Source organism: Aquarana catesbeiana, linkage group LG01 (assembly GCF_042186555.1).
Source record: "Aquarana catesbeiana isolate 2022-GZ linkage group LG01, ASM4218655v1, whole genome shotgun sequence".
Taxonomy (NCBI): domain Eukaryota; kingdom Metazoa; phylum Chordata; class Amphibia; order Anura; family Ranidae; genus Aquarana; species Aquarana catesbeiana.
This window is the reverse complement of record NC_133324.1, coordinates 388259020-388278774: the sequence shown is the minus strand read 5'-3', so window position 1 is coordinate 388278774 and position 19755 is coordinate 388259020. Positions and strand designations below refer to the sequence as shown.

The following is a 19755-nucleotide window of genomic DNA, read 5'->3' as shown; positions in this document are numbered from 1 at the left end:
GTATATTGATTTGGGCAAAAGTTATAGCGTCTACAAAATAGGGGATAGTTTTATGGCATTTTTATTATTAATTTTTTTTTTACTAGTAATGATAGCGAACTGCGGTTTTTATCGGGACTGCAACATTATGGCGGACAATTTTGACACATTTTTGGGACCATTGGCATTTATACAGCGATCAATGCTATAAAAATGCAAATGCATTGATGTAAAAATGTCACTGGCAGAGAAGGGGTTAACACTAGGGGGCGATCAAGGGGTTAATTGTGTTCCCTAGTGTGTGTTCTAACTGAAGGGGGGAGGGGACTGTGTAGGGAAGATAAAAGATCGCTGTTCTTATGCCCTGTACACACGGTCGGACATTGATTGGACATTCCGACAACAAAATCCATGGATTTTTTCCGATGGATGTTGGCTCAAACTTGTTTTGCATGCACACAGTCACACAAAGTTGTAGGAAAATCAGATCGTTCTGAACGCTGTGACATAAAACGCGTATGTCGGGACTATAAACAGGGCAGTAGCCAATAGCTTTCGTCTCTTAATTTATTCCGAGCATGCGTGGCACTTTGTGCGTCGGATTTGTGTACACACGATCGGAATTTCCGACAACAGATTTTGTTGTCGGAAAATTTTATAGCAAGCTCTCAAACTTTGTGTGTCGGAAATTCCGATGGAAAATATGTGATGGAGCCCGCACATGGTCGGAATTTCCGACAACAAGGTCCTATCACACATTTTCCGTCGGAAGATCCGACCGTGTGTACAGGGCATTACTCTGTCTCTTCTCCCCTCAGAGAACCAGAAACTGTGTGTTTACACACACAGATCCTGGTTCTCAGTGTGCCCTGAGCACTCACATTGTCTCCGCGGGTGAGCAGGGGGCATGCGCCCCTAGTGGCCACAGGGCAAAGTGACGTTACAGAACGTCGTTTAGCCAAGCTGTGCCATTCTGCCACAGTACAACTGTGGTGGCTGGCCGGCAAGTGGTTAAAAAAATGAGTGTAGTTTTGAAGAAATGTGGCATATAGTGTAAGCCACTGTAGAAATAGAATGCAAAACTGTCCTATTAGCAAATACACCAAAACACCACTTTATAAACAAGGCAACCAATTGAAAATATGGCAAATATGAACTTCAACAAACAGTTGTCCTCAAAGCAAGAGAACCAGGCAGTTTTCACCTTTCCATTCCATAGATTGTGCTGGAACTACGCAACAGTCCTACTGCCCTAAGTATAAGCAGACATATTCACTGGCGTTAATTTACGCAAGGAGTAGAGAATGTTTACTTAAGTTACCTAATATGGGAAAGCTGTGTTTAGCATAAATACCCAATGTGCAAACGAAAGTAAAAAAAATGAACTTTGGTATGCATATGGCTGGATGATTGAAGTAAATTATATAATCACTTTTTTATGTAAAAGTAAAAAGTTATACTAATCACTTAAGGGGAATATTTATAAAGTCGTGAATCTGAATTTCAGGAAACATTCTCTACAGGAGCATCTTCTAGGTACATATGTTTTAAATGCGAATGATTGATTCTCCACCAGAGCATGGTTGGTGAAAGTCACATCTATTTCTTATAAATAGATTGTGATCGTTATAATGTATATAGAAATTATGTTTGAACATGAACAAAGATTAATCGACTTCATAATGATATTTAATTCTTAAGTAGATATTGGTAAGCTGAGTGGCCCAGTTGTACTTTTTGGATCCCTTTGTGTCTCTATTATGAAATTTTTCATAGGCTCTCCAACTCCTAGCATGGCATCCTGACATTCTTTCATTTCCACAAAATATTTTTTATTGTTCATGCTGTATTCCCTTCTGCTTCCTTAGGGCCTGTGTCATTAGATTTTGGGTCAATGATAACACTTTGACACCAGTTTTGGATGCTTTTCAGATCATCCTGAATGAACTGACAAGTGTATTTGACCACCTTCTGACCTGCATTTGATGTTGGATGTCAGGCTGTTGGCGGACATTCCGACCGTGTGTATGCTCCATCAGACAATTGTTGTCGGACTTTCCACCAACAAATGTTGGCTAGCATGTTCTCAAATTTTTCGCCAACAAATGTGTGTTGTCGGACTTTCCGATCGTGTGTACACAAGTCCGTCGGACAAAAGGCCAAAGTACAAACACGCATGCTCGGAATCAGAAGCGGTTGGTCTTGTAAACTAGTGTTCGTAATGGAGAATTAACATTTGTGACCTGGCAAATTATGAAATCTCCAAATGCAGCGCACAATTCTCTTCTTCTTTAATGGGATAATAATGAAGCTGCTTTGCTGGTGATACTGATGGAGTTATTGAAAACAAATTTTCAAAGGCTTTTTTTTTCTAGTGATATCAAGAATAATATTATTATTATTATTATTTTAATCTGTGCAAGTTACCACAACACCATTATCCCCTAGTTTTTAAGAACAAAGATACAACTATGTTGGTGTCCCTTGTCAATTTTACATTGTATTTTTTAAAATGTAACTGCCTACTCCCAAACATTCATTTGAAGTAAAACACAAAGCCAAGTATTATTCTCCCCAATTTTTTTTTATTGTGCATTAAAAAAAAAATAGACATGCTATCTGCCAATAGAAAATAACCAAAAAGTGCATTCTATGCATTCAAAAATATAGAAAATTGACCAAATCAAATCATTATTCAACCAAAAAAATAATGTCAAAGCAATAACTCCAAGGCCAATAATAAATAACACGTTATCTCCTTCGATTCCACAACATGTCTGGTTGATGAACGGCCGTTCAGAAGCAAACTGAAAAGCACGAAATGAAAAACGCGAAAAGCAAAGCGCAAATCAACACTCACCAAACTTCTCGTAACACGAAATTAGCAGAAGGAGCCCAAAGGGTGGCGCTAAAGAGCTGAAAAACCATGTAGTACGTCTAGTATGTCACTACGTTTGTAATTGTTGGCCAACATTTGTGTGACCGTGTGTATGCAGGACAAGTTTGAGCCAGCACCCTTCAGACAAAATTCCACGGTTTTGTTGGCGGAAAGTTCGATCGTGTGTACGAGGCTTTAGCTTATTCAGAACTGTGACAAGAACTGGTGGATTGCCAGGGTTGAAGGTTAATGGAAAGACTAAAATTGGCTAGTGTATGAGCAGCATAAGGCACTGTTCTTTTTAGTGCTTAGATGCAGTTCTGTATGCCCTTTATTTTAAGTTACATTGTGGTATGCAGTTGTATTTATGCTGTTGTTGTCACACCTTCACAGCAGAGGGCAGTAAATGGCATCCTCCGAAAGAAACATCTCCAGCAAGATAAAATGGCAACTGCTGTTTTTAGCATACTGAGTATAAGAAAGAACTTTGACACTTATTTAAAGGCAACTTCACCCAATCATCTGCTGTAATATAAAAAAATATAATTGAACATATCTTCAACCATGCAAAATGAATCAAAAGTCAACCTTTATCAAGTAAAATAGAATGATATTGTACAAAGTACAGCAACCCTTAGCACACATCCAGATGTCCGTTTTTCATAGTTAATGAATCAAAGTGTACATTGTCTTCTGTAAACTTTTCAACCTTTTGTTTTAAAGGTCAGCTATAATATATTCTAAGTCAATTATATTTAATGTTTAGTTTAAAGCTGAACTCCAGGCATAAAATATATTCCTCAATAGCCACAAATAACAAAAATCCACTTTGTGTGCACCAAATACCTTTGCAAACCTTTGTTGTTACCTTGTATAGGTAGCAATGACATCCTCACTGTGCTGCACATTGCCTGTGCAAAGAGTAGAGCTGTGGGAGGGCTTCAGAAGGACCACCCACTACAGGCTGCCTACAGAAAATTACAGGAGGGGCAGAGACAAGACCAGTTACCCTGCACAAGGAGAGAGAGAGAGCTCAGCAGCTACTGGTCTTTATTACAGGTAACCCATGAACACAGGCAAAGTTTCATACTGGATTACTACACAGATCTGGAATAAATACACAAAGCACACCAAGATTAAAGTAAGAATGCACCTGTCTCTTGTATTTAGACAATATCTGCTTATCACAGAGCCCAGCTTTAAAGGTTTTGAAACTGATGCTTTATATCTTTTTATTATTTTATATGTTCTAAATACATTTCACCTGTAGGGAAAGATCCCTGGGAGGGGCTTCTAATACCCTGCTGATGTGTGCTCTGTATAGTATGAATCTGTGTCTGGCCAGCCCTGATTGGTACTGTGACAGTCACGTGACTAATAAAAAAAGCAGTTTTGGAAGAGCAATTCAGATTAGATTATAAATATCAAAAAACTGTTTTACAGCTCTCTAGAAATCTTTATTTTATCAAATGTGTATTTTTGTGCATCAATATGGTGTAGACAGAGTCAAAGATGATTGACACTAGTATTCATTTTGTCCAGACATCATCTCTCCAACATCCAAGGCTCTTTTTTTTTTACTTTACAGGTATTAGCAAGTACATTTGATATGTTTAATACTGTTGTTTTTTTGTGAGTTTCTTAGTGAATGTAATCAATCAGCATAATATATCATGCCCCCAAAAAGTTTAGCAATAGGAGAACATAGAGGAAAAGAAAGGGAGGGGAGTGTCATTTACCACTGTGTATACACTCGCATGTGTGAATATAATATATCCTGCCCCATAATGTTTAGCAATAGGAGGACATAGAGGAAGAGAGAGGGAGGGAAGTGTCATTTACCACTATGTATACACTCACATGTGTGAATCTATAGTCATATGGGCTGCACTGATAAGAAAAAAGGAGGAAATTATGAGCTTAGGAAGGAAGTGAAACAAGAAAGTGAAAGAGTATGCTCTTTAGAGGACACTAATTGGTCTACACAATCTCTGGCTGCAATGGGGACATAGAGAAGATGGGAGGGACAGCTGAAGGCAAGATCAACCAGGTTTATTTCACTCTACACAAAACAAATGCTTTAGTGGCTTTGTAAGTATGGACACCCTGTTATATGGCATGTAATGAGTTTTTCATAGTCTGGGTTTAATTACACTTTAAGACCCACTCTTGTTTTCTGTGCCCCGATACAATATGCCTATTGTTCTGTCAGTAATAGCAGATTAGCAGAGGAATGACAGGCTTAAAGGGACATTAAACTCTAATTAAAAAACAAAAAATCTTTTCAAGTATATATTGAATCAAAAAGTACATGGTATTGCTCTCAGCCTCTTCTAAATCAAATTTGGGAGGTTGGGTCTCACAGAGGACTTTAAAAGGAGAAAAGACACAATAGGAAATTATTTCATGGAAATTAGATTACAGGGTCATTAAGTAGTGCATGTGTGTGAATCATTTTTTGGACAATAAGAATATTGTTTAGTGTCAGTTTAAAATGTGTCCTTCTGACCATAGTCACCTTACAAAAAGTGAGAGAAAATACAAAATTTTACAGTTGTCACCAATATATAATGTTTTGCTCTCTGTGGCAACCAATCTTTATTCTCATTTCATCTCCTGCCCTGGAAAATGAGAAGTTTGCTAAGGGTAACAAAAAGAATACTTTTCGTGCATTCAGTAAAGGCAGAATTTGAATGTTGCTCAGAAAATGCTCTTATGGCTAATACCTGTAATAACAAAAACCTTGTGTTGCCTTCTGTTAGGCAGGAGTTTTCCCTTAATGTTTAAAAAGGCAGAAATATTTGTGTTACGTGCCATTGAATATACACAGTGAAACCTCCTTGCAAAAGCAATATTAAACACGGGAAGAGCTTTTCTTTAAAAAAAGTTGGCTTTACTGTATTAGTAGTGGGGGCCTAAATTCACTCTTCCAAAAACACTGAAACCTTTACCTCTTTCTCACTCAGAATCTCAAGACTAAGATTCTCCTTAACTATGTTAGGTGTTGAGGATACTTTATTGTGTGTCTCTTATTTCACAGGTAGCAGCCAAACATTGTGCACCTGCTACCTGTCAGACCAAGCTGTCACTGACAGATTCAGCCACCAATCATGTGATCGCTATGTCAGCTATGGTCACATGCAAGCCTTCATTCATGTAATAAGCTTAAGGATACCACTGAGCCTGAGAAATACAAAATAAAAGCCGTATATGTCCTTAAAATGTATTTAAGTATGCAAATTAGTCTGTGTGTTAGTCTAGTTAATCAACACATGTTGACGTTACTAAATTTGGCCTGGAGTGCTAGACTTTAATAATCTCTGGTCATGAAAGGTTTAAATTTAAGAGGTGCCTATTTTCCTTTTGCCAGTGCTATACAGCTAATCCCTTAGCTGTGATACAATGAGAAAGTCCACTCAGTTTACCAAAATAAGATCTCTCAGGTATCCTTGGTAGCCAGAATCTTACAGGGTCATTGGGAGTAAGTGTTTGTTGTTGCAAAAGAAACATAGCATGTCTCTTCCGCAATGAAGATCTGCCTGCTTGCTGGGTTTTATTACTTACATTTCAAAAACTATAAACAGTTAATGAAGTATAGGATCTCTTTAACTTTCAGTTTTGACAGACGTGTAACTTTAATGCTTGGATACAGTGTACCTTAAATTTCTTTTGTATTAAGGGCAAACATCATTGCCACCCTTCAATTGTTCACAATATATTTTTTATGACTCTAAAAAGCTTTACAGCTGAAACCAAAGAAGCAAGTGAAACTATGGGGGAAAGTTCTACTGATTACACTAGGGTTTCCCAAGAACACTGTTATTGTATATCCAAGGAAGCAAGCAGAAAAAGCAGTTCACATGCATGTATGCATTGTAGGTGTACTATAGAAAAATATGTGTGAAGTCCTTATATTATGTAAACGTGTTAATCAAGTGAAGGAAGCAACTAATCTCTTATTCCAGACAGATCCTAATAATGGTATTCGATACAAAGCTGTTACCATTGTCATGTCGAGTCTATTGATTACATCAGATACCAGTTAGACTTTGGCAGCTTAACAATAAATGAGTGTATCAGGCTCTTCAGAGCATTACACTCTTCTCTTCTCTTTGTTGTGTGAGAGCAACCCAGTTCAGGCCACAGAATTAGCAGAACAATTAGTCTCTTTACAGCAGACAGCACTGTCTGTGAAAGTTTCATGGATAAGGCTTTCAGGACATTTTGTGCAAAATGGAATATAGTGGGGTACTCAAGATAAATAAATGAGTATCCTATCGACAGGGTTCACTGTTGTTAACAAGGAACTCTGGAAAGTGGGAATACTCTTATATTACTGATTAAAATGGTTCCTGTCAAAAAGATTTTCATTCTTCATAACCGTCTCAGAAATTTTACAGTGCCATGTAAACTTGCATGAAAACAATTGCCCACAAATATTAATTTAGAATAACTTGCTCAAAGAATAGAGAGACATTGATGTACTTGATGGATATAATTGGTTTTAAATAGTAATATTTCCAATTATGTAATGCATTTATCTAGAGGTCATGCAAAGTGATACAGTTGACATCAACTTTGTGTTTTTCTTTTCCCAGCTGTCAAGTTCGGACGAATGTCAAAAAAACAGCGAGACAGTCTATATGCTGAAGTTCAGAAGCACCAGCAGCGGTTACAAGAACAAAGGCAACAGCAGAGTGGAGAGGCAGAGGCTTTAGCCAGAGTATACAGCAGTAACATCAGCAATGGTCTAAGCAATCTCAACACTGAAACAGGTGGCACTTACTCAAATGGACATGTCATTGACCTGCCAAAGTCAGAGGGTTATTACAGTGTGGATTCTGCACAGCCCTCACCAGACCAGTCAGGCATAGACATAAGTGGAATGAAACAGATAAAGCAAGAACCTATTTATGACCTTACGTCCGTACCAAACTTATTTATGTATAGTTCTTTCAACAATGGACAGCTCTCACCTGGAATAAGCATAAGTGAAATTGGTAAGTAGATTCCACTAAGCAGCCGGGAAACAGCTTTGGTAATAACAAAGCTGCCAGCTTATCACTGGTGTTACTACTTCTACTATTTTTTATAATGTCAGGATCATAAATACATGTCACGTTTTCAAAATCTCTTAGTTATTATTAATCAGTTATTATTGCAAAAAAAATTATATATATATATATATATATATATATATATATATATATATATATATATTCCTTAGAAAAAGTATTCATACCCCTTGAAATTCCACATTTTGTCATATTACCACCAAAAACATAAATGTATTTTATTGGGATTTTATATGATAGACCAATGACACATATTTAAGAAGTGGAAGGAAAATGATAAATGGTTTTCAAATTTTTTTACAAATAAATATCTGAAAAGTGTGGCATGCATTTGTATTCAGCCCCCTTTACTCTGATAACCCTAACTAAAATCTTGTGGAACCATTTGCCTTCAGAAGTCCCCTAGTTAGTAAATAGAGTCCACCTGTGTGTAATTTAATCTCAGTATAAATACAACTGTTCTGTGAAGCCCTCAGAGGTTTCTTAGAGAACCTTAGTGAACAAACAACATCATGAAGGCCAAGGAACACACCAGACAGGTCAGGGATAAAGTTGTGGAGAAGTTTAATCCAGGGCTAGGTTATAAAAAAATATCCCAAGCTTTGAACATCTCACGGAGCAAGCACTGTTCAATACATCATCTGAAAATGGAAAGAGTATGGCACTACTGCAAATCTACCAAGACATGGCCGTCCACCTAACCTGACAGGCTGGGCAAGGAGAGCATTAATCAGAGAAGCAGCCAAAAGGCCCATGGTAACTCTAGAGGAGCTGCAGAGATCCACAGCTCAGGTGAACTTTTCGGCCTAAAAGCAAAACACTATGTGTGGCGGAAAACTAACACTGCACATCACCCTGAACACACCATCCTCACCATGAAACATGGTTGTGTGGATGCTTTTCTTCAGCAGGGGCTAGGAAGCTGGTCAGAGTTGATGGGAAGAAAAATGGAGCCAAATACAGGGCAATCTTAGAGGAAAACCAGTTAGAGTCTGCAAAAGACTTGGGACTGGGGCAGAGGTTCACCTTCCAGCAGGACAAGGACTCTAAACATATAGCCAGAGCTACAATGGAAGGGTTTAGATCAAAGCATATTCATGTGTTAGAATGGCCCAGTCCAGACCTAAATCCAATTGAGAATCTGTGGCAAGACTTGAAAATTGCTGTTCACAGATGTTCTCCATCCAATCTGACAGAGCTTGAGCTATTTTGCAAAGGAGAATAGGCAAAAATTTCACTCTCTAGATGTGCAAAGCTGGTAGAGACACACTTAACCACTTGACCACTGGGCACTTAAACCCCCTTCCTAACCAGACCAATTTTCAGCTTTCGGTGCTCTCACACTTTGAATGACAATTACTCAGTCATACAACACTTTACCCATATGACATTTTTGTCCTTTTTTTCACACAAATAGAGCCTTCTTTTGGTGGTATTTAATCACCGTTGGGTTTTTTATTTTTTGCGCTATAAAAGAAAAAAGACTGAAAATTTGGTAAAAAAATGAATTTTTCTTTGTTTCTGTTATAAAATTTAGCAAATTAGTAATTTTTCTTCGTAAATTTTGGCCAAAATTTATACTGCTACATATCTTTGGTAAAAATAAGTACAACTTGGTGTATATTATTTGGTCTTTGTGAATGTTAGAGAGTCCAAAAGCTATGGTGCCAATATCTGAAAATTGATCACACCTGAAGTACTGACGGCCTATCTCATTTCTTGAGACCCTAACATGCCAGAAAAGTACAAATACCTCCCAAATGACCCCTACTTGGAAAGAAGACATTCCAAGGTATTTAGAAAGATGCATGGTGAGTTTTTTTGAAATTGTCATCTTTTCCCACAATTCTTTGCAAAATCAAGATTTTTTTTTTCCTTTTTTTTTTTTTCACAAAATTGTCATATTAGAAGGTTATTTCTCACACACCGCATATGCATACCACAAATTACACCCCAAAACACATTCTGTTATTACTCCCGAGTACGGCGATACCACATGTGTGAGACTTTTACACAGCGTGGCCACATACAGAGGCCCAACATGCACGGAGCACCTCCAGGCGTTCTGGAGAACCCAGGCCAATTCTTATATTTCTCTCCTACATGTAAAAATAATAATTTATTTGCTAGAAAATTACATAGAACCCCAAAACATTATATATATATTTTTTTAAGCAAAGACCCTAGAGAATACAATGGCGGTTGTTGCAACTTTTTATCTCGCACGGTATTTGCGCAGCAATTTTTAGAACGCGTTTTTTGGGGAAAAAAAACAGTTTTGTGCTTTAAAAAAAAACAAAACAGTAAAGTTAGCCCAATGTTTTTGCATAATGTGAAAGATGAAGTTACGCCGAGTAAATAGATACCTAACATGTCACCCTTCAAAATTGCACACTCTCGTGGAATGGTGCCAAACGTCACTACTTAAAAGTCTCCATAGGTGACGCTTTAAAATTTTTTACTGGTTACATGTTTTGTACAGAGGAGGTCTAGGGCCAAAATTATTGCTCTCGCTCCAACGTTCGCAGTGATACCTCACATGTGTGGTTTGAACACCGTTTTCATATGTGGGCGGGACTTACGTATGTATTCGCTTCTGCATGCGATGGGCCCTTTAAAAATTTTTTTTTTTTTTATTGTTTATTTTACTTTATTTATTTTAGTTTGACACTTCCCCCCCCCCCAAAAAAATTTTTGATCACTTTTATTTCTTTTATTTCTATTACAAGGAATGTAAACCCCATGTAATAGGAATATGGCATGACAGGTCCTCTTTACAGTGAGATATGGGGTCAATAAGACCTCACATCTCACCTCTAGGCTGTGCCTGAAATTAAAAAAAAAAAAAAAAAACGATCTTGGCTTCTATCGTAGCGGAGATGTCGGTAGAAGCACCGGAGGGTGGCGGGAAGGGGGGGGGGCGTCCCCTCTCGCCTCCCATAAGAACGATCAAGCAGTGGAACAGCCGCTATGATCATTCTTATGGTGTAGGAAATCGCCGGCTAAAAAAGCTGATATCTGAATGATGCCTGTAGCTGCACCCATCATTCAGATATCCCCGCACAAAGTCAAGGACGTCGTATGACTGTGGGCGGGAACTGGTTAAAAATTGCGGAGTATTGCGGGGTATTGCAGAGTATTGCGGAGTAGTGCAGGGTATATTGCAGGGTATATTGCAGAGTATTGCGGGGTATATTGCAGAGTATTGCTGGGTATATTGCAGAGTAGTGCCGGGTATATTGCAGAGTATTGCGGAGTAGTACAGGGTATATTGCTGGGTATATTGCAGAGTATTGCGGGGTATATTGCAGAGTAGTGCCGGGTATATTGCAGAGTATTGCTGTGTATATTGCAGAGTAGTGCAGGGTATATTGCAGGGTATATTGCTGGGTATATTGCAGAGTAGTGCCGGGTATATTGCAGAGTAGTGCCGGGTATATTGCAGAGTATTGTCGGGTATATTGCAGAGTAGTGCCGGGTATATTGCAGAGTATTGTCGGGTATATTGCAGAGTAGTGCCGGGTATATTGCAGAGTATTGCAGGGTATTATGCAGAGTATTGCGGGGTATTATGCAGAGTATTGCGGGGTATTATGCAGAGTATTGCGGGGTATTATGCAGAGTATTGCGGGGTATTATGCAGAGTATTGCAGGGTATTATGCAGAGTATTGCAGGGTATTATGCAGAGTATTGCGGGGTATTATGCAGAGTATTGCGGGGTATTATGCAGAGTATTGCAGGCTATTATGCAGAGTATTGCAGGGTATTATGCAGGGATGGCTGAGCATGGAGGGATGGATGTGACTAAAATTGTCACTGAGCACCGCTGTGGGCACTACACATGCAGCCCACAGCGGTGCTGCCATCCGATCCCTCCCCCTTTCCCCTCACACTGTACCGATCGGTACACAGAGGGGAGGGAGGAACCGGCGTCATGACATGACGCTGGTCTGTTGACATGTGATCGCTCCGTCATTTGACGGAGCGATCACATGGTAAATGGCCGCGATCAGTGGCCGTTTACCGTGATCCGTGATGCGGGGGCGCGCGAGAGCAGTATTCTGGGAGGACGTCCATGGACGTCCACCCAGAACTAGCCGACCGCGCTGTAGCCGTCTTTCGGCTATGGCCCGGTCGGCAAGTGGTTAAAAAGACTTGCAGCTGTAATTGCAGCGAAAGGTTGTTCTACAAAAGTATTGACTCGGGGGCTAAATACAAATGTACGCCACACTTTTCACATATTTATTTGAAATTTGAAAACCATTTCTCATTTTCCTTCCACTTCACAATTATGTGCCACTTTGTGTTGGTCTATCATATAAAATCCCAATAAAATACTTTTACGTTTTTGGTTGTAACATGACAAAATGCGGAAAATTTTAAGGGGTATGAATGATTTTTCAAGGCACTGTATATTACACAATTTAGATTATAAACAACCTTCCCTTTGTGTTATGTTTTTTATTTAATGGATGCAATGGGAACTAAATGCATTGAACCTTAATGTTACAGTAGTTAACAAGGACAACTGAAATCCATTGATAGATGCAGAACATTTTTATTTATTTTTGGTCCATGTTGTGGAGAAGAATCTGTACATCAGGGACGTCAAGAAAATTTTCCATTAGGGCCAAATGTGTTTACTAGGAAAATTAGGTGTTCAGACACCTCCACTGCCATTCATCTTTCTCCTAGATACAGTATGCACCTTACAGTATATATTGGTCAAGCCCAGGGTTTTTTTTTTTTGCAACTTATTTCTGGATGCCCAGTGATGCACTTAGTACAGTATTATTATTCTTAGGTGTGATATGAAAAATGAATGAAATGGAATTTAACCTTTATTTGTTCATGCGCTGATTTTTCTCCCTTTTTTTATCCATAAATTACTAAAATGGAACATTTTTTATTTAATTTTTCAATTTTTCATTTTCTTTTTCATGCCTGTTTAAGTGATTTGTTACCGGTGTGATATTCATCTGAGCAGACATAGCAAGATATTCCTGTCAGAGTTCTCTATGATGTAGACTCCAGGAGGAAGGTTAGGACAATACGGCTTCATTGGGTTAAGTTTAACAATTTGTAAGGTAAATCCTGTGATAAAAAGCTGCCAAGAATTTCAACATAGTATAACTTAAATTTGAGTTATAAACTTTGCATTTAATAATATTTCTTATTGCAGTTTGTATATCCAAACCAAATAACATGTTGATTAGGAATGTATGTGACATTGATCAGAAAAAAAATTAAAACTTATACGTACTTTTAATAAGCCGTTTATATGTGTTACCTAATGTTATTGCAATAATGTAATAAAACTAAGGAAATCGAATTACCTGTTTAAGTTAAGTTTATGGAACCGATAACATTGTAATGGTCAAAAGTTCTTTTTTTGACTGTGCTATTTTTTGTACTCTGTGGTAATAGATGAGGAACAGCTGTCACATTTTGAAAGGCTTTGCTCAAATGATCCTTGGGCCACGTATATCAATGTTCTCTGTTTATAGTGCTCTTGTACACTGTACTCATGAATGAAGTCTAGTGGCGTAGACAGAATGTCTGCCAACAGGACATAATGTGATTCTGATCCTCCAGCTCCTTCCAAAAACCTCATTGAGATCTGAAAGGTAGAATTAAGGCTTCACTTGCTAGGCGTTCTGCTGAAAATCAGTGTACACTCAAATCTCAGCTCTTTCATTCTAATCAATAAACATGAGATAGAGGATAACTTACCGTGCATTGTTCAAAACCTAATAGATTACCTACATAGCAGAAACAGTTTAAAACAACTACTAAGTTTAAGCTGAATTATAGGCTGTTATTAAAGACACAAATTAATTCAGTTCTGTATGCATGTTTTAACGCAATTGGTGTAAGTAGCTGACTTTGAAATGTCTCTTGGAATCCCATTAAAGCAGCACTCTGGGAGAGGGAGGGGCCAAAAGAGCAGCCAATCGGGTGTGCTTCATCAAATTTTGTTGAGAAGCAACAGGCTGATAAGAAGGAGAGAGCAGAGTCATGACCTTTTCTGTTTGCTACTGCTTTCACTGTCTAATCAGCAGGCTGGTGTTGCAAAGAAGATGCAATTGTATTAACTGTAAGTGGTGTCATTTATCTGGCTGTGTGATAGAGCTTTGTAACTTTTTAGGAGTGGATGGACAAAAATACATATAAATTTGCAGGTAAACAAGTTCTCATATTCATTTCATCTTTGCATTTATTTGTTTGCCTGGAGTTCAGCCTTTAAAAGACAAACTCTAGCAACTATGGCATTTCAGCTGAATATACATTTTTCCCTTTATTTTGTGGAATGACACAGGAAAAAAGTATTTAACATGCTAACTGAAATTTATTTAATACTTCATACAAAATCCTTTGTTGGTAATGGCAGCTTCAAGATGCCTTCTGTATGGACAAACTAGTCGCATGTATTGCTCAGGTGTGATTTTGGCCCATTCTTCCACACAGTCTTCAAATCTTGAAGGTTCAATGGGCCTCTTGAACCCTGATCTTTAGTTCTTTCCATAGATTTTCTATTGGATTCAAGTCAGGTGATTGGCTGGGCCATTCTAGCAGCTTTATTTTCTTTCTTTGAAACAAAATGAGAGTTTCCTTGGCTATGTGTTTAGGATCGTTGTCTTGCTGAAATGTCCACCCTCATTTCAACGTTTCAACTTCATCATCCTGGTAGATGGCAGCAGATTTTTTATCAAGAATGTCTTGGTACATTTTTCCATTCATCCTTCCTTCAATGAAATGAAGTTTGCCAGTACCGTATGCTGAAAAACAGACCCACACTATAATGTTCCCACCTCCAAACTTCACTGTTTATATGGTGTTTTTGGGGTGATGTGCAGTGCCATTTGATCTCCAAACATGGAGTGTATTATGGCATCCACCCCACGTTTCATCTTCATTATCCTGGTGGATGGCTGCAGAAAAAAACGTATGCTGAAAAACAGACCCACACCATATGGCATCCATCCTCGTTTCATCTTCATCATCCTGGTAGATGGCAGCAGATTTTTTGTCAAGAATGTCTTGGTACATTTTTTCATTCATACTTCTTTCAATGATATGAAGTTTGCCAGTACCATATGCTGAAAAACAGACCCACACCATAATATTCCCACCTCCAAACTTCACTGTTTATATGGTTTTTTGGGGTGATGTGCACTGCCATTTGACCTCCAAACATGGAGTATATTATGGCATTCAAAGTGTTTAATTTTGGTCTCATCTGACCAGACTATATTCTTCCAGTATTTCACAGACTTGTCTAATTGTTGTACTGCAAACTTTAAACAAGCTTCAACATGCTTTTTCTTCAGCAATTGAGTCTTGCATGGTGAGCGTGCCTACAAGCCAGGGTGGTTGAGTGCATTACTTATGGTTTTCTTTGAAACAATTGTACCTGCTAATTCCAGGTCTCCCTGAAGCTCTCCACAAGTGGTCCTTGGCTATTGGACAACTTTGTGTCACACAACCTGTTCAATACTTATTTTACCCGCTGTATTTAGTATACACGCCACCTGTCCTGCATAGTGAATGATGAACAGACTTAAAGTAATGTAAAGTAAAGCCTGGTACACACTAGTAGGTTTTCTTGGGTTGAACGGAAACAATGTTTTTTTGGGGGGGTTGAGTGACCTGACATTAGCACAGCGATCTACCCACTAAGCCGCTGTGTTCTGACAGGGGGACGACCCCTGCCAGAACACTCCAGTCAGCGCTCTTAGCCATTGGCTGAGAGCGCTGATCAGGAGCTGGTCAGCTGCTAGCTTCCAGCATGCTCGTCTGACAGAAGCCGGCCAAACTGCTTTGGTTTCTTTCGGATTGGCTGACATACACACAGGCCGAATGTCGGTTGGTATTTATTGAACTGGCCGAAGTCTCCCGACATTCGGTCCATGTGTGCTAGGCATTACCAATTGAATTGCTTTCTCTTTGTTCTATAATAATAACAGATTAGGGCAAATAAACATTTTTTGTACAAGGAGAGATTGCATAAGCATGCGCCAACATACAATAATGGGATAAACTTGCCTTTGTACATGTAAAAAGCTGTACTTTTTCAGATCACTGGACAAGTATGACAATTCAGTTGGCATACTGATCATATGCTATTATGTGGTTAAAATCACATTTTGCTACTGAGTCTTTAAGCATCCAATGGTGCCCAGAAAAAAAAGTAAAAAATACAGTTCAAATAAAAAATAATGTCCTCCTAAAGTTACATAGATCAAAATTCAACTGGTTCAGAAGGGACAGGTAAAATTTTGATCCATGGGCTAGCTGATTGTACAGAAGTCGATCTATCGATTGGCTTGTGTACAACTAGCCTTTCAGGCTCTTCCCAAATGATTAGTCCCACCAGCTATAGCCAGCAACACTGATCATTGTATTCTGATTGTGGGGAATGCTCCCCACCCGCAGAGTACGATAGCACAGCAGGTGGATTCCCCCATTCAAGCATTTGATAAAATTCAAATTTGTGGTTGAACAAAAAAAGAATCATGTATGGGCTTTCTAATGCTCCCAAAGACACTAGAGCCCTGGTGCCCAACTATGGCCCTTTGGTATTTATTGTATGGCCCACAAGGTTTGTGCAGAAAGTAGGCTGTGTTTTGATGCTTGTTCAACCCAGCGAAGGAAAGATATTCTTTAGACTGGCTTCTAATAGTTAAATGGTTTCTTTTATTTCTTTACACTGGAGCGCGCATTGCGGTGATCATTGTTGCAGTGTGTCAGTTTGACACCGCATCTCCGATCTAGGTAAAGAGTCTCTGACAGAGACTCTTTGCCACGTGATCAGCCGTGTCCAATCACGGCTGATCACGATGTAAACAGGAAGAGCCGTTGATCGGCTTTTCCTCACTCGCGTCTGACAGACGAGAGTAGAGGAGAGCCGATCGGCTGCTCTCCTGACAGGGGGGGTCTGTGCTGATTGTTTATCAGCACAGCCCCCACTCGGATGCCACCCAGGACCACCAGGATGCCGCTATGACCACCAGGGATGCCCACCACATTGGATCACCAGGTATGCCAGCCTAGACCACCAGTGAAATGCCATTCAATGCCCAGGCAGCTGCCAATCAGTGCCCAGGCCGCTGCCAATCAGTGAAATCCAGTGCCAGTGCCAGCCATCAGTGCCCATCAATGCCCATCAGTGCCGCCTATCATGCCCAGCAGTGCCGTCTATCAGTGGCACCCATAACTACCCATCAGTGCAGCTTTTCAGTGCCCATCAGTGTCGCTCACCAGTGCCACCTATGAGTGCCCATCAGTGCCACCTATCAATGCCCATCAGTGCCACCTATCAGTACTGCCTATCAGTGCCCATCGTCAGTGCTCATCAGTGCCACCTCATCGGTGCCTCCTTATCAGTGTCCATCAGTGTAGCTTATCAGTGGCCATCATTGAAGGAGAAAACTTACTTATTTACAAAATTTTATAACAAAAACAAAGAAAAACTTTTTTTATTCATTTAGCAAAAAATAAAAGCCTCAGAGGTGATCAAATACCACGAAAAAGGAAGCTCTATTTCTGGGAACAAAATGCTAAAAATGTAGTTTGGGTATAGTGTAGCATGACCGCGAAATTGTCATTTAAAAAGTGACAGCACTGAAAGCTGAAAATTGGCCTGGGCAGGAAGGTGCGAATGTGCCCGGTATTGAAGTGGTTAAAATAATGCTGCTACCCCAAAATAGCCCTTATGAAATGTGAGGATGAGATGGAGACACATTTGCTTGGATGGCCCCAATACTCAGTCATACAAAAGTTCAAAATGTCCAAAAATCCGACACCACAATATCTCAAAAATAAAAAATATACGATTTTATTAAATCCATCCAATAAAAGGAATCAACACCTGTAGTTATTGCGTTTCAGCCTCTTATATACATCTTAGACCATATGACTATCCAAAACATGGCTCAGCTTTCACTTACTTCAATGCTGGGATCAATTATCTAATAAAGAGGAGGAGGGAGCAGGAAGAGGCCAACAAGACTGGAATAGAGTTTTTTAACTGTCTGATTGACATTCCTCAAAAATGCCATACAGATAAGATCATCCCCCAATCCAGCCAAATTTAGATGATTGTGGACTCGTGTTTACAAGCAGCTGACCTGACCTGTACTGCATTAAGGTGGCAGTTGTCATTTTTGCTTTGAAGGATGTAAAAGTTATGTTGTGGTTTTGTGTGCAAATGAGGATTTTAGCGGTTTTTGGGTTTTTTTTGTGAAAATAGCGATTTGATAAACATATGCGCAACTATTGTGGGGCCAAAAAAAAACCAGTATCACCATCATTTTTATTCTACTGGTCATGTGCTTTCAGAAAATATATGGTTTTGGGGGTCTTTTACAAACTCTGATTAATACCTCCAGATTTTTAGAGAATTTTCAGCATATGTTCAATTTTCACTGTTTTGCAAAAAGGCGCAATTTATTATTTATTTATTTTTTCATGTTTTTCAATACAGGTGAAGCTTTTATAATTAGTAGGAATTTAGCAGGAATTTTGTAAAATTTGCTTTGTTTGTATCTGCTACTAATGATTTCAATGTATTTTTAATGAAAATATCATGGGGGCCTTAAAAATCAGTAGCACCTTCTTTTTATTCAACTGGTCATGTGCTTTCAGAAAATATATGGTTTGGGGGGTATTTTACAAACTCTGAAAGCTGTAAGGGAAAAATAAAAATGCAATAGAAAAATTGCAAAAATGGTCTGGTCATCTGAGTTTAAAAGTGAAGCGTAGGGCCTGGCAGTGAAAGGGTTAATAAGATATTTCTAACACATAAGCATACTTAGAATTACACATTTTGCTACTCCTCCTGAGCATGGAAATACCACATGGGTAAGACCTTTTCAATGTTTGGATTGCTTATGTACCTGACATTGCATCCTGTGTATCACAAAAATCAATCAACACTGCTTAGAAAACAATGTACTGTAATGGTTTTCTCTGTACGAGTGGTCAGGGATATACCTTAGTGTAGCTTCAACTATAGCACTCCTTGTTCCAAAAAGCCAAGCAGATCTAACTTAGTGGTATGTGGCTGCACCATAATACAGTTTTGTGATCACTTGCCAGGAAGTACAGGAGGATGAACAATGGCTGAGCAAAATAGTTCCTGTGGTTCCAGTCGTGCAGTTGTCTGCAGAAAATGGGAGAGATTGGTGTCTCGCAGGAATAGTCAGGGGGATGTGCAGATGGGTCAGTACTGAGGACTGGCAGAGATTTGGTCAGCAAAGGTGCAAAATTTTGGTCCAGACAGCAGGCAAAAGCATGGTTGTTAAACAGACCGGGGTCGGTTCAGACAGAAGACAGAGATGGGGTCAATATGCAGGTAAAGTATCAGTCCCGACAGCAGGCAGAAACGTGGTCAGCTAACAGGCCAGGGTCAGGTCAGGTTACTTTCATCTGCCATGCCCAGAATCAGAAAGGGCTCTCAACCTTTTTTGGACATGGAGTTCAGGTTTCGGTAACATTGTATTGGTGTGACAGTCATCAGAAGACAGTTACTGGCTTGAATGGCTCTGCTGACTAGCAGTCAGAACTGTATTGCTGGCTTCACTGACCCTGTTGATAATGGCAGTGATCAGGACACTAGTGCTGGCATATATTGGTCTGGTTTCACTGCAGGGAAACTGACTCTGTTGACACTGCTGGTGGCGGTGATCAGAACACTGGTGCTGGCTTGAATGACTCTGCTGACAATGGCACTAGCATGGCAGTGATCAGGACACTAGTTTTGATGTATACTAGCCTGGCATCACTGCAATCAGGGACACTGTCTCTGTTGACACTGGCTC

General features: G+C 39.3%; 1 protein-coding gene across 1 annotated transcript in view; it reads left to right on the top strand.

Annotated features, from left to right (window-relative positions):
- Window positions 1-19755, top strand: part of RORB (RAR related orphan receptor B) — a 406621-nt gene that overhangs the window by 342085 nt on the left and 44781 nt on the right. The window contains exon 4 of the mRNA XM_073634272.1: window positions 7456-7857. Coding sequence (XP_073490373.1) covers window positions 7456-7857 — 402 coding nt within the window. The remainder of the gene's footprint in view (window positions 1-7455; window positions 7858-19755) is intronic.